General features: G+C 50.4%; 1 protein-coding gene across 1 annotated transcript in view; it reads right to left on the bottom strand.

Annotated features, from left to right (window-relative positions):
- DYNC1H1 (dynein cytoplasmic 1 heavy chain 1) overlaps window positions 1-15,099 on the bottom strand; it is a 1,654,074-nt gene that overhangs the window by 1,427,043 nt on the left and 211,932 nt on the right. Inside the window, exons 28-29 of the mRNA XM_086937823.1 lie at window positions 11,413-11,513; window positions 10,626-10,785 (exon numbers count right to left, since the gene is read on the bottom strand). Coding sequence (XP_086793949.1) covers window positions 10,626-10,785; window positions 11,413-11,513 — 261 coding nt within the window. The remainder of the gene's footprint in view (window positions 1-10,625; window positions 10,786-11,412; window positions 11,514-15,099) is intronic.

The raw sequence follows: 15,099 nt of genomic DNA, 5'->3' as shown, positions 1-15,099 counted from the left end.
GGCAGAGGTGATGGCAACCAGGAAAGCCGTCTTTAAAGTCAGGAGACGGAGAGGGCAAGAATGAAGGGGCTCAAAGGGAGCACACATCAGGAAAGTTAGAACCAGGTTCAAATCCCACTGAGGCATCACAAACGGAACAGGTGGAAACATGTGAGTGATGCCTTTCAAGAATCGAGTTACAATCGGGGATTTGAACAAAGAAGGCTGATCAGGAAGCCTCAAGAAGGCTGAAAGGGCAGAAAGGTAGCCCTTGATAGTGCCCAGAGCAGAGCCCTGCTGGGCAAGAGAAAGAAGAAACAGAAGAACCTCCGAAAGAGGGGCAGAAAGAGGATCCACAGCCTTTGCTGTGCACCATGCCACAAATCTGTTCCACCGACAGGCGTATACCGACTTAGTGGAGGGACGCCTGGCTGCCAGAATAACATCACAGACTTCAGGAGGCAAGTCAAATGGCCTCAACTGCCGCCGCTCAATCTCCAAGCATGGAGGTGGAGACTGGACAGGTTCGGGTGGAGGACCGTCCCCTGCTGCTGCGACAGAAGGTCCTCCTGAAGGGGCAGGCGGATCGGGGGACCGACCGACATGCTGAGTAGCTCGGGATACCAGTACCTTCGAGCCCAGTCCGGAGCCACAAGGATAACTTGGGCCCGGTCGCGCCTGATCTTCTTCAGCACTCTGGGCAGAAGTGGTATAGGCGGAAAGGCGTATAACAGACCGCAACTCCACTCGCGCCGAAAGGCGTCGCCGTGCGAGTGCCGTCTTGGAAACTCCAACGCGCAGAACTGATGACATTGCGCGTTCTCTTCTGTGGCGAATAGATCTAACCAAGGCTCTCCCCATTGCAGAAAGATGCCTTGCGCCACGTCCGAGTTCAGACGCCATTCGTGATCCATCGAGCACCGACGGCTGAGTTCGTCCGCCCTGGCGTTCAGAGAACCTGCCAGGTGTTGAACCGTCAGAGTCACGCCCTGACGTTCCAGCCATTGCCAGAGGCGCAGAGCCTCCTGGCAAAGGGTCCACGACCCCACTCCGCCCTGTTTGTTGCAGTACCACATGGCGGTGGTGTTGTCGGTGAACACCTGCACTACACTCCCGTTGACAAAGGGGAGGAATGCCTTCAGTGCCAGACGAATCGCCCGCAGCTCCAACAGATTGATATGGAGCCGGGACTCCGCCGGAGACCAGATGCCTCTGATCTCTGCCTCTCCCAAGTGGCCACCCCAGCCCTGGAGGGACGCGTCCGTCACGACAACGTGCTCCGGTTGGGGAAGGGAGAGGGACTTGCCCCTGACCCAATCGCGGTCCGTAAGCCACCACTGCAGTTGTCTCGCAGTGCCCTCCGAGATCAAGACGTGGTCGGACAAGTTGCCCTGATGCTGGGCCCACTGAAACTTCAGGTCCCACTGCAGAGCCCGCATCCGCCACCTGGCGTGATGCACCAGAAGGATGCAGGAAGCCATCAGTCCCAGCAGCCGCAGCGTCAACCTGACCGAGACTCGGGATAGCGGCTGAAAGATGGGAATCAAAGCCTGAATATCCCGAACCCGCCGTTCCGGAGGATAAACCCGAAACTGCGCCGAGTCCAGAACCGCTCCGATGAAAAGGAGCTTTTGAGAGGGACACAGGTGTGATTTCGGCACGTTGATGGAGAACCCCAGGCCGTGCAAGAGGTCTGCCGTCATCTGAAGGTGGTGGACGACTGTCTGGGGCGAGCCCGCCTTCAACAACCAGTCGTCTAGGTAGGGGAAGACTGAAACCCCTAACCTGCGCAGATGGGCTGCGACCACCGCCATCACCTTTGTGAACACCCGTGGGGCGCTGGTAAGGCCGAAGGGGAGCACGATAAACTGAAAGTGCTCCTGGCCTACCGTGAACCGCAGGTAACGCCGGTGGGCCGGCAGGACGGGGATGTGAAAATAGGCGTCCTGCAAGTCCAACGCTACCATCCAGTCTTGCGGGTCTAGAGCAGCCAAGACCTGAGCTAACGTCAACATCTTGAACTTCTCCTTCCGGAGGAAGCCGTTGACGTTCCTTAGATCCAAGATAGGACGTAGGCCCCCCTTGTCCTTCTTGGGCACCAGAAAGTAGTGGGAATAACAACCACGCCCTACTTCTGGCCCAGGAACGCGCTCGATGGCCCCCTTGGCCAAGAGGGCCGTAACTTCCTCCTGCAGAAGTGTCAAGTGGTCCCCCGACACACGGTGGTTCTGCGGTGGCATGGCTGGAGGAGAGGTCTCGAAGGGGAGGGAGTAGCCCCTTCGGACAATTTGCAGCACCCACCTGTCCGAAGTGATCGTGCGCCAGTGAGCGTGGTGATGGCGAACCCTGCCACCCACTGGCGTCACATGGGGCCGAAAGCACGGACTAGGAGGATTTTGGGGTAGATGCTGCGGGGGAAGGTGTGGTCTGACCCCGCCGTTGTCCCCGACCGCCACCACGGCGGTTTCCACGGCCGCCACCGCGTTGGAAGGATTGTTGCGGCGCGTGGCTGGCAGCACGTGTGGGGGCGCCCCTTCCTTGGCCACGAAAGGGGCGAAACGAACCCGGTTGCTGACGCTGGGTCGAGAGACCCAAGGACTTGGCCGTGACCCTGGAGTCCTTGAAGCGTTCCAGCGCGTGGTCCGCTTTGTCACCGAACAGGTGACAGCCATCAAACGGCATGTCCATCAGGGTATTTTGGACATCAGCCGAAAAATTGGCGGATCTCAGCCAGGCGTGACGGCGAATCGCCACCGTCGTAGACATAGCCCTGCCCAGCGAGTCGGTCGTATCAAGACCACACCGAATGGAATATTTCGCTGCATCCCGGCCCTCAGCTACAGCTTGACCGAGCTTTGCCCGCACCTCCATGGGGCATTCTGGCAGCAGCTCCGCGACCGTATCCCACACAGAGTGGGTGTAGCGGCCCAAGAGGCAGGCGGTGTTGCAAGACCGCAGGCCCAAACTAATGGACGAGAAGACCTTTTTACCAAACTGGTCATACCTCTTGGATTCCCGGTCGGGCGGGGCCGACGGGAATGCGGACTGGGAGGTCGAGGCCTGGATCACCAGACTCTCAGGAGTGGGGTGGGTAGACAGGTACTTGGGGTCGTCCGGACAAGGACGGTGGCGCCTGGCCACGTTCCGATCAACAGGCGCACCTGAAGCGGGCCTGGACCACGTGCCCAACAGAACGTCAGACAAGGCTTCATTAAACGGCAGCAGAGGCTCCAAAGGGCATGACTGCGGCTTGAAGACCTCGGTGAGGATGTTAGGCCTCACGGCCGCGACGGGGAGCTCAAGGTTTAAGGCCTTGGCAGCCCTCATCAGCACCACAGAATAGGCAGCTCCCTCCACCGATGCCACGGTTGGAGGAGAGATCAAACCAGGGTTAGGGGAGTCGTCCAAACCACTGGCATCCCCCAAGTCACCCGTCCAGTCCGGGTCATACTGGCACTCGCGAGCCAGAGGGTCCTCGGACCCCTCCCAACCTTCACCGTACTCCTCATCCTCTCCGTATTCGGAGTCAATGATGAAGACCGGCTCCTCGGGGTTCATGGGCCCCATCGGCGCCGGGACCGGCGTCGTGCGACGCCCATCCGGCGCCGCGTCCGGCGTCGGAGAAGGTAAGGGGACGGCGCCGCCCGGGGCCGGCGCCGGAACCCCACCGCCGGCCGGAACCGGCAGTGGAGAACCGGCGCCGCGCGGGGGCGGCGCCGGGGGTAACCCCGATGGCAACGGCGCCGGGGAGGCCGGAAGACCAGCCGGCGCCGATCCCGAAGGCCCCTGCGGCGCCGGGGTCGGAGCCGTCGGCGACGCCGGGCCCGGAGCACCCGACGGCGCCGAGGCAGGGACACCCGAACCGCCAGGGCCCCCAGACGGTAGCACTGGGCCCGAAGGCGCCGTAGGCCCCGTCGGAGAAGCGAGCGCCCTCATGGCCATGAGGAACGCCTCGATCTCCTCAGGCGTCGCGCCATGCCCAGGGACCGGAGGGTATGAGGCAGGCCGCGCCGGCGACTCTCGCGGAGCCGCGGGGTTGGGGTCACCCGAGCCCCCGGCCGCATCGCGCGAGCGTCGGGGGGAGTCGGGGGTACGATGACGACGCCCCGACTTCTTGTGCTTCCTACCTGACGAGCCTGACGAGTGGTGTCGACTTCCGGAGCGCCCAGCGCGGCTCCGCGACCGCTCCCTCGAACGCTCCCCCGACCTCCGGCCGGACCGGGACCGCTCCCGGTCCCGACGTGGGGCCGACACCCGGAGCTCCAGCAGCTTGCGGGACCGCTCCCGCCTAGCCTTGTTGGTAAGGGCCCGGCAGTCGAGGCACGATTCCACGTCGTGGTCGGGGCCCAGACACCGGAGGCAGAGGCGGTGATGGTCTGTGACCGACATCGTGCGCTCACAGTCATCGCAATTCTTAAATCCAGGCATCCTATCAGGCACAATAGAGAAAAAAGTCGAAAAAAACTTGGTCAAAGACCGGAGTACTGCTCTTCCAGATCTGCGTCCACTGGCGCGGAAAAAAGAAGAACTGACGTCAGCGCGCGGAGGCGGCGTCTATGTACTCCAGCGACGTCATCACGGCGCACGACGCCGACGACGGACGCGGAGCCGCAGGGGACGCCTGCAGACGACGCCTACCGACGCGCAGGGGTACTGCTACGCAAAAGTTTCCGGATCCAGACTGACGCCTGGGGATATTCTAAGGTAAGGAATCTAACACTAACGTGTTTCTTTCAGATAGGGGGTTCAGTGGACGTAGAAGGGGAAGACCTAGCCCTCTTTGTAGACCTCCTCGAAGATGTTGCTGAGGAGGAATAGTCACTAGATATTACCTCATTCCGTAACTTTATCTTTTGCAACCAAGTCAGAAGCCTTCCTTCCCGGTCTCTCAGAGTCTTGATAGAAAAGGTCCTGCAGATCTTACAATCAGTGGCCTTGTGATCCGGGTATAAGCAATAAATGCAGTCCTTGTGCGGATCTTCAATATATAGCCTTTTCTTTGAACAGGTAGCACAGGCCTTGAATAAAGCTTTCTTTTCTGACATCCTGAAGAGAGATTAGATGTAAAAAACCAAAATTAAAGAGAAAACTGAGCAGAGCTCAGTGGAGACTCCCTTAGCACAACGTGCTGTAGAAAATCTGAGGCTCTCTCAGGAGGGTTCTAAGGAGTGAGGCTAATCTGATTGATTGTTGCAAGTTTTTGGTCTCTTTTACAAAATGAGATGAGGCCTATGCCGTACTTTCTCTTTTGCATATACTGCTATGGTATTTTCTATTTACTGAGGCTCCCAGGCTGACAAAGGGTCATGATACAAAGCATGGGAATCTATGAAAGTTCCAATACTGGGGCAACAAACGCTTTACACTGTCCTCTGGTACTGCCTTACTGCTCAACCAAGCTACCACTTTTGAGAGTAAGGTCAGCCCGGACTTTAACCTCTGTTATACCTCTGGGGTTTGTGGTCTCAATACATACTGTACCCTACTTTGGTCCAGTATATATAGAGCCACTTTCTCACACTGGAACAAAGAGATGTTCTTTATCAAAAGGTTGATTAAGATTAGAGGCTTGTACCTTATGCTTGAACCCTGAAATCCTTAGCCAAGCCGGTCTACGGAGTAGTACACTAGTGTTTATCGCCTGAGCTGCTGTATCTGCCTGATCTAACGCACACCTGATAGAGGTAATAGTTATCAATTTACCTTTTTGAATAAGGTCCCTGGCTTTAGCTCAATGGCGGAAAAAAAAAACCAATGGAATCGATGCCCATATGCACTACAACCGAAAGGAGTCCACTACCTCGTGACTGGAAAGACTTTGAAGAAGAGAAAAAGTGCAAACATCCGGAACCAACACTAGATGGCCATCGATGCCAGGTATATAATCTACAGCTCATGTGTCTCGAATTATATATATGCACATATATATATATATATATATATATACACACACACACACACACACATTAGATATGTGCCGACGGGTCCACGCACGTAGACAGAAATATTTATTGTTTATGACTATTGATAAAGTGATTAGGATTATCCCCTGGGATAGAACCTCAGTTGCCTTACAGAGGACTGCCATATAATAGGCAATTTCTTTTGAAGGAGGAACAAAATGTCACAGAAGCATATCAACTGGCAAAACATTGCCACCAAAAAGGGGAACCAACAACACAGGATTGGAATCAAAGACAGGATTGGCATCAAAGACAAGAGTGGGATCAACAGACACTGATTCAAGTAGATGCAAAGTCGAAGGTCGCACAGGTTATTTGGGACACAAAAGAGCATCAGATTAGAAAGGTAAAATAACTAGAAAAGCCAGGGTGAAAGCCACCACTTGGGCAAAGTCAATGGTCAGGGGACCGGATATGCCTTAAGTGAATTAAGCTACTCTGGACAGGAGCCAACCAGGAACAGGGCTCTGGTGCCCATATCTTCAAAAAGGGACATAAGCTCCAAGGAGGACATGGAGGCCAGAGTAATGAATTGAGCTGCCACTGTAGGAGAGTAGGGTCTGCAATCCTATGGTCACCCCAGATTTTTGCTTCACTGGTTTACGACTTTCCCTGGCTGTGGGCATGCTAATCAGACCCACAGCCTAGCTGTTCTCTCTCTAAATTGACATCCATGTACCTTAGGTGCATTTACCAATTGGTATTGGGTCACTCTTGTAAGTCCTTGTACAGTGTACCATAGGTACCTAGGGCATAAGTGAACCCAAGGCCTACCAGGGGGCTGCAGCATGTATTATGCCACCCCTGGCTGGCCCTTCAAATCTGACACAACTGGCTGATCAATCAGCTGGGGCAAGGTGGTGTAATCACCCTTTGCTTTAGATATAGTATACCTATATCTAAACCTAAAATGGACACATATACTCCTATAAGTCACTCCTATGGCAGGCCTCAACAATCCTGGAGGCAGAGTGCTTGGAATTATGTGAGATAGTGCTCTGGCATGAGCAGAGCCTGTCTGCAGCTTTCGGAACCAAGTCCTTTAGCTGTTTCCATGATCACGCTATACCATATACTCTTAAGTGCATTATAATCCTCGCGGTTATTGCTAACTTTGGCATAGCATTATCAAAACATGTCGAGTGAGGTGTCATACGAATTGGAATACTACCCCCTCGCCAGTTCTGGCGACGGGGGTATCATTCCACCCTTTTAGAGGGACACGACATGTACCTAACTGTGAACCCCGGTTTAAGTTAACCCGAGCCTCAGCATCACAAAATGGATGCTGCCACCACAGACACAAGTCTGACCTCCTGCTGCTGGGAGTCCTTCCAGCGAGGGAGGCTTGGACAAAGGGTTTCCTGCCTTGGGAGGTGCTAGCACCACCCCAGACAGGATTTTGTGTATTGGGTAGGACAGGGCTGAAAGGAATGAGACATGCCTGGGGCACACAAGGTGTCCCTGTGCATACACTGGTCTAAACCAGTTCCTGGGGGTCTCCAGCCCCAGCTCTGGCGCAAGACCGGACAAAGGATAGGGGGTGTAACCACCCCCTTCCTGGTCCCACCCATAGGAGGGACCTAGTGATAGTACCCTTTAGGAGAATAAAGGTAGGAGCTGGTCCCATTCCAAATTAGATGAATCCTGAACTGAAATTCTGCAAGAAGAAACTCTGGACTTCGACTTTCTACAAAGAAGACTGAAGAAATCTCCCTTGTGGGCAAGGAGTGTCCACCCTGCACAAGCAGGTACCATCAGCGTCCAGCGGCTTCACTTTGTCGTCTTCCCTCGAGGATCCAGACTTCAGAGCCCGACGAGACCCGGATTCCCAGACCTCTCCGACCTCTACCTACATCTGCAGCACAGCTGAGATCCGTGGATGCGACGAGACACGTGGGACCGGCCATCTTGGAGAAACTGCACTTCGTTTCCAGCACGACTTCTGAGGTATCCTCGACCAAGTGCTTTGGGGACAGAAGCCCCAGCCCCAAGCAGCTCCTGCACCGAAGACCAACCCTCCAGCATCCACGAGATCGGCGTGGGGCCCTTCTGCCTGTTTGCTGCTCGACGCGTTGTCTGGTCACTTGCCGGCTGGCTAGTGGCCTCCTAGACTACGATCCACGACATCAACACCGCTGGTCTGGTTGCTCCAGACTGGCCCTTTCTTCCTTCCAAAAGAGAGGCACCACGGACCCTCCTGGTCCGCACCAGACGTCTTTTTCTCTCACCGCGTGGGTTGCCTTTGCCAAGGCCTGTTGACTCCAAATCCGGATCAGACACCACCGACAGCGAGAGCCTGCGCAGGATGGAGGCACGAGCTGTGCCTCCATCCTGGTCGTCGAAGACACCACCTGGTCCACGTGGCTGCAGTCAAGCGTCCACTCTTCACCTGATCGCGACGATAGCCTCTGGTTCCACTCCTGGTTCCTCTGGCTAGTGACTTTGAACATTGTCCCCTCTGCTTTCAGGTCTTCAACAATCTCTGATCCACCCTTGGATCACACCGGACATCTTCCTCTTGGTCGCCTGCAGCATCTTTTCTTTCAGGCTCCATAGACTTCAACGCCAGAACCAGACACAACTTCTCACCTATGCACCCGCAGCCTGTGGGTGAGGTAACAAGAGCATTTCAGTGCTCAAGGGTAGATTGACTCTCCCAGTGTCCAGTTCCACAGTCGTTTTAGTCCTAACTAGTCAGGATTGTCCGTACTCACCTTTTACTTGAACTGTACTGTCCATAGACGTTGTTACGCATCTCGCGTGTGAGTTCACACTCTGCACACGCATTCTGCGGGCCTCCTACTACTTACCTAAAGTTAGGATAGTGTAGTCCCAGCGATCCTACAGCCTCTGGGACAGCTCCATTCCATCTATCGACTTTCACATTCCACTTACTTAGTATATGGTTTGTTGTGCCCCTAGAGCAACATTGTAATTTGCAACTTAACGTATTTTTCTTAAGAGTCTTGTCATGTGCTTAGCCCTCTGATCTCAAAGAGTTCAGAGGTGTTTGTTAGTTAATAAATATCTTGTTTATTTTCATAACTACCTGTGTGGTGTCCTTTCATTTGGTATTCAAGGGGTTATATGTGGTAAAACAGCTGGCTTCACATGCCAAAAGAGTTTAGCCTAAGACTGCTTTGTCATGCTACCATTAGGATAGCTGGTCTATAAGGTTGACTTACAACCAATCACCATAAGGGTTGTTTGGACTGATACAAGGTGATCACTAGAACTAGTGTGCATCATATATCAGGCCAACTTCACAGCCACGTAGATGAACTGCCTCATAAGCAGGCTGAGAATGCCTTCAGCTGTGTTTTAGTGTTGCTTGCAGGTGAAATTCCCTTTAGAGGGAGTCCACTCCAAAGACTTACATGCTGGGGGCAAATACAGACAGATCTACAGAGAACTGGAATAGTGAAGACTACAGTGCTCTTTTGTACTTTAGCCAGAAAGAACTTTGCTTCCTTTTCCTTGATGGCTTGGTGTGCATGAGAGCCTCGCTGTCATAGGCCTTTAAGTCGTGTTTAGACCACAAGCACTAAGGATCAGCGTTGTGGGTGTCTGAAATTGACATGATTGTGACTTGAGTGGCACCTCTTAAATACTGGCACTTGTGGAGGAGACAGTCTTAATTGTGGAGCTCAAGGATTATGTGGGGAAAGCCAACAGGAAACCTTTATGGATTAGCAGTAGGGTCCGAAACAAAGAAACGGGTATCACAGCCCTAGCTAATGCTATTTATGGCTCTATGATCTACACTGGGAGGTAGAGGTGTAGTCTTGGAGGCTTGGCACTACCTCCTGGCCAGGTAAGCCATTTAAACTTTTCTGGATCAAATCTGGGGTCTGGAGGAGATGCAATTTCAGGTAGAATCTATCAGAAGGTGTGTGCAGGATGTTAATGTGACATTAGATACAGTAACAACAGATTCATAGCAATTTTAAGAGATTTCCTGATACACATCTTTTCTATTTAGTCCAAGTCGCAGCACTAAAATGTAGTATTAAATGTCAAGGTAGCTCTGGAATGAAAAAATATCAGTGCACAACCAATGACATTTGACCAAGCCTACTTCCCTGTATTCCAATGACAATATTGACAAAGTACACTTTGAAAGCACTCCCAAGTGAGTGCACTAGAGAAAAAGTATGGAAGACAACATCCACACTGAAGATTCCACAATAAACATACAATTACCAAGCTTATTATAGTAATGCATCATAACCTTTCATTGGGAAAACTAAAGCAATCCAAAAAAACAATACTTAACAGAAACAATTCAGAAAGCAATGTAAGCCTCTGGTAGGCAAACATAAAGGCTTTGTTCACAGAACAAGGTTGCCCAAGAACAAACCAACAGTAAATGGCAAATCTGCAGTCAAATCTTTAGCCTGGTCCACAGCCAATGACTGAAGTTGCAGCAGAGGGACACAGACTGGACACAAAGCAATACAGTTCTTAGACACTTGTCTCTTCTGTTTACTGGTCAGCTATAACACATTTTGTTCTCTAGTGATGGAATATTGAGATCTACCTCTATATATGCTACCAAGAAAGGCAAATCAAACTGAGGGTACAGACTATAGATTTCGCTCTTCCCAGTCACTGATAAGCTAAACATGTCAATTTAATTTTAATACAAGTGACTAAACACCCATTTAGAAAACCACATACTTCTATCTCTGTTGGGAACACAGTGTTCTCGCAAGGCCTCCTGAATACATTGAATCTGCTGAGAAACAGCAGACAGCATACGTTCCTCAAGTCTGTTGAACTCATCAAAACAGCCCCAGGCACCAACTTGACAGAGACCGACGAAAATTCGACCCATTGCCTAAAAGGTAAGAAACATTTATGTAAACAGATGAAATAGAAATAAAAAAAACACATAACTGATCCAGAGGTACATTTTGCAATCTAAGATAAGGCAGTGCTATAGACAAGGCCGCCTACCAACACAGACTTTAACTTTTACACGTTATGCAGCAAGAAGACATCTACATTTTTATTTAATTAAAAACCACCACCATTTGAAAATCCAAGAGTTATTGAATAGCTTGATGTTTTATATGGCTTGAAATATCTAGTGTGCACCACTCAACTAGGTTTAGGAAAAAAGCAGGATGAACAAGTTTGGAAAACTTGAGGGGTGATTGGGTATTCTCCGATAATGCTTTCCCTACTACATCGTTATATACCCACCCACCCATGACGCACTAGCACATACCCATGTTCCAGCCCTAATATGTGCAAAATGTTGCGAACATGCATAGACTATGTTCTCTGGCCATGCAGATGCTTCTACTGAGGTCCTGTTAAAAAAAAAACTCCAATGACCGCTTTCATATAGACATGTTTAGGGTCTTGCCTACTATGGCAACCTTTAATTCAAAGCATTTGGGTAAGAAGGACAGTGAAGGGGACTTTGCAAATAATTCTGAATTATCAAAAAGTGACGTACCTGGAAGTCAAACGTTTCATCACAGTTGAAAACCAAAACGAACCGTCCAAGCTGGTGTCCAAGAGCCTTCACAGATTCAGTTTTGCCAGTTCCAGCAGGACCTATTTATGAAGACAATACAAGATCAGCTTGCTGTCTGTCACTTTCAAAAACCTTTGAATACACACACTTTCATTTATTATTAATTTATGGTAACAATGCAATTGTAAGTCCAAAATAAACAAAGTACTTCTGCCTTCCCCTTTCTCTACTCCTTGAGACTTTTCTTCTTTAATAGCAAACACACCAAGTAACCCCACAAGGGTAAACCCCAAGCAGATATTTAAGAAAGTGCCATATGACACTGGTCCAACAGTTTCCGAGTGTTACTTCAGAGAATAGGCTGGTAATCTGCCAGTTTCTAGGCTTTAATTTCCTTTCCAGAATTGGTCACATATTCAATCATTTCTGCCTTTTAAAAGGAGATTTTTATGTGTGTTGCACGGATTACACACTACAAAAAAAAACTGAGTGCATCACTGCCATCAGATCATATGACACAATGGGGACTTTCAGTAATCCTTCTACAATTGACCCAGTAAAGAGATGCAACATACAGGAAGAGAATATTTGTGTGGAAGATGTGAATAGGAAATTAGAAAGTGGAGTTGCATTTCCTAAATACTGGCACTTGTGGAGTAGACATTACCTTAACAGTGGAGCTCATGGATCATCTGGAGAAATTCAAAAGAGAAAACAATACCACTAGTGACACCATATATGGCTCTTTGATCAACCCTGGGAAGTAGAGGAGTAGCGTCTGAAGTTTTGCACCACTGTTGACCTGGTTGAACAAGTTACTTACCTTCGGTATCACCTTATGTGGTAGAGACTATCTAGCCATAGATTCCTTACCTCAGAATGTTCCCTGAGCATCCGACTGGATTAGGAAATTGTTGAGCAGTAGCCCTGTGCACCAGCATAGATAAGCTCCAAGTCAGCCACCCCGGATAGGACGTGTCCTGTGCATTTATAGAGCCCAAACCGGGGCACTAATATCAGTTATTTCAGTGACTATTTTTCCTCAATAGCACAGACGCATGACAGAAGGCTGCGAGACCAGTGTGCAGAATCTTTGGGCCTACAAGGGCCTTTTTAGGTGGGTAAGTCCAGTTCGCAGAAGGCGGAGGATGGGAGAGTCGGTGAGGAATCTGTGATAGGTAGACTCTACCAGATGAGGAGTAGCCGAAGGTAAGTATCTTGTACATCTGAGAGAGACTTCCAGCTACATATTCCATACCTTAAACAAGATCTCAAAGTAATGCCTTCCTGGAGGCAGGCCTGCGAACTGGCTCACACCAAAAGGTCCTAGATGACCGAAATGGCAAAAGGCCCATCACAGCAGCCCTGGCTGTCAAGGCAGAACACGCAGCTTTGGCTCTGGGGGAACAAGTGCTCAAACCCTCAGGGAGTTGCTTCTTGGCGAATACGTAGCACATCTTGATGTAAAGTATAATCCATATGGAGATGGTCTGCTCTGCACCGATTAACTCAACTTCACCCCAGTGAACCCTATAAATAGCTTATTATGCTCACAGCGTTCTTCGATGCAATCAATGTAAAGTGACTTTGGCTGTGGAGCTTTTTTCAGCTCGACTCCTTTTTTCGGGTCGGTGACCTTTTTGGTTCGACGACCTTTTTCAGATCGACATGTTTTTTCGGATCGCCCGGTGTTTTCGGTTCGATAACATTTTTCGGATCGACCAGTTTTTTTGTAGAGTCGACTGCCTTCTTCGGGTCAACAGGATTTTTAGTGTGACTTGTTTTTGTCGCTCGACACTCGTTTTCGGCTCAACGGCCGTAGTCGGGTTGACTATTCTTTTGGGATCGACGACCTTTTTGTTTCGACGCCCTTTTTTGCATCAGCCAGTGTCTTTGGCTCGACGACCTTTTTCGGTTAGGCGGCCTTTTTGGGAAGAGTGTAGCTTGTTCCTGGGGTATCATAAGGCTTAGGTTTGTTCTACGGAGCCGAGCCAGAAGGCGGGGTCTCTGAAGGAGTTTGTCGATCTTGGCTAAGGCCTATAGGCGATGCTTCGACCGGAGCCTTGTCTTGAGATGGAAGCGGGGATGGGGGGCGTGGTACTCACGGTTTGCCCCGGAGTGATCTTGTCATTTGAGTCAGACTGGTCCTCTACGGTGACAATTTCTAGGTCTGAGTCCGCCACTTCCGGAAGGTCATGTTAGTCTTCGAAAATGTCTCCGTTTCCGGTGCCTGGCGCTGCATCTCTTGTCTAGCGGCCCTTTGGTTCCGGATAGTCTTCTTCGACTGGAACTGAGCACAAGCTGGACAGTTTTCCTCGTTGTCCTCGGGAGAGAGGCATTGGTTGCATACTGTATGTTTATCAGTATGTGGGAATTTGGAGTGAAATTGTGGGCACCTTTTAAACGGGGTCCTTTCCATCGGCAGCAGGGCCACGTGGCGTCGAAAAGGTCCAACGGCCCGCTTCGACGACCGGATCGAGATGGAAAGTGTTATCGAGTGAATGTTTACTGAACGAGAACAATACCATCGAGGTAGAAGGCCTTTTGGCCTTAGAAAGTTGAAAAGTTTCAGATCCGAAGTTGGAGTTGAGGAATAGCATCCGAACCCAATGGCGGAAAAAAACAATCTGAGGATGGAGACGATGCCCATGCGCACTGTAGTCAAGGGGAGGAGCCACCTATCTCGTGATACTTCGAAGACTCTTCCAGGACAACAATGTGCAATCATCCGGACCCAACACTAGGCGTCGATCTATGCTAAGATATGAATTCGGCAGCCCACATGCCTCAAACACATTGTATTGTAATTGCATTTATATAGAGCTTACTACCCCTGACAAGGCGTTGAAGTGCTTTTTCGGCGAGTAGAACACTACTCCGGGACCCGTAAAGGGTTAGTGTTAAATTAGTATAGTGAAATGTGAAAGTCATTTAAGTGGTATAATTTTTGAAAACCTTTTTTGTGCATCAGTAGCATACATATACGGGCCTACAACCACCTGGCCGGCCTCGAAAGCAATGTATAGCACAACCGTTAGCAATAAGGCAACTCAGCAGTCCCCCCAGCACGAGATACGACAGTTTTACCAAAATAGGACTTCAGTTTGACGCGACCACTGAGTTACAGGATTAGGTAAGGTTATTTTTAAAGTTATGAAAATAAAAAGATCAGACGTAATTAAAGCAACCGAGGACCTAGGGTGAGCAATGCACGCAACAGTGTATCAACAGAACGGGTGAGCACAAACTAGGTGTCCGAGCTAAATTACACTCATCAGGATGTAAAGCACGCATTCAAGTTCGAGCTAGTCATCGCCCACCCCATAGACGTGAGGCTATCATAATAATGACTGCAAAGAAAGGAAAAACCAGCAATCGGAAGCGCAAAAGGCGCAATGTCTAACCGTCATGCTGACCCAAAAAAGAAAGGAGAAAAAAAGAGGTAGAAAAAGAGAAGGGAAGAGAAAAATAGAGGCCCATGGAAACTGAAAAAGGGGACAAAACAAGAACCCCCCCCCCCCCCCCCCCCCAAGCAGCGTGCCTGTCGCCCATGAGAGTACCCGAAAATGTAGTATCAGAAAAGAGAAAAAGAAAGTTTTATATATAAAACTGGAGGAGGGCCATCCGTACTGGCTCCCGGTCACCCCATCCCATAAGATTCACTCC

This window comes from Lissotriton vulgaris, chromosome 9, assembly GCF_964263255.1.
Source record: "Lissotriton vulgaris chromosome 9, aLisVul1.2, whole genome shotgun sequence".
Lineage (NCBI taxonomy): Eukaryota > Metazoa > Chordata > Amphibia > Caudata > Salamandridae > Lissotriton > Lissotriton vulgaris.
This window is presented reverse-complemented; position numbering and strand designations above follow the sequence as displayed.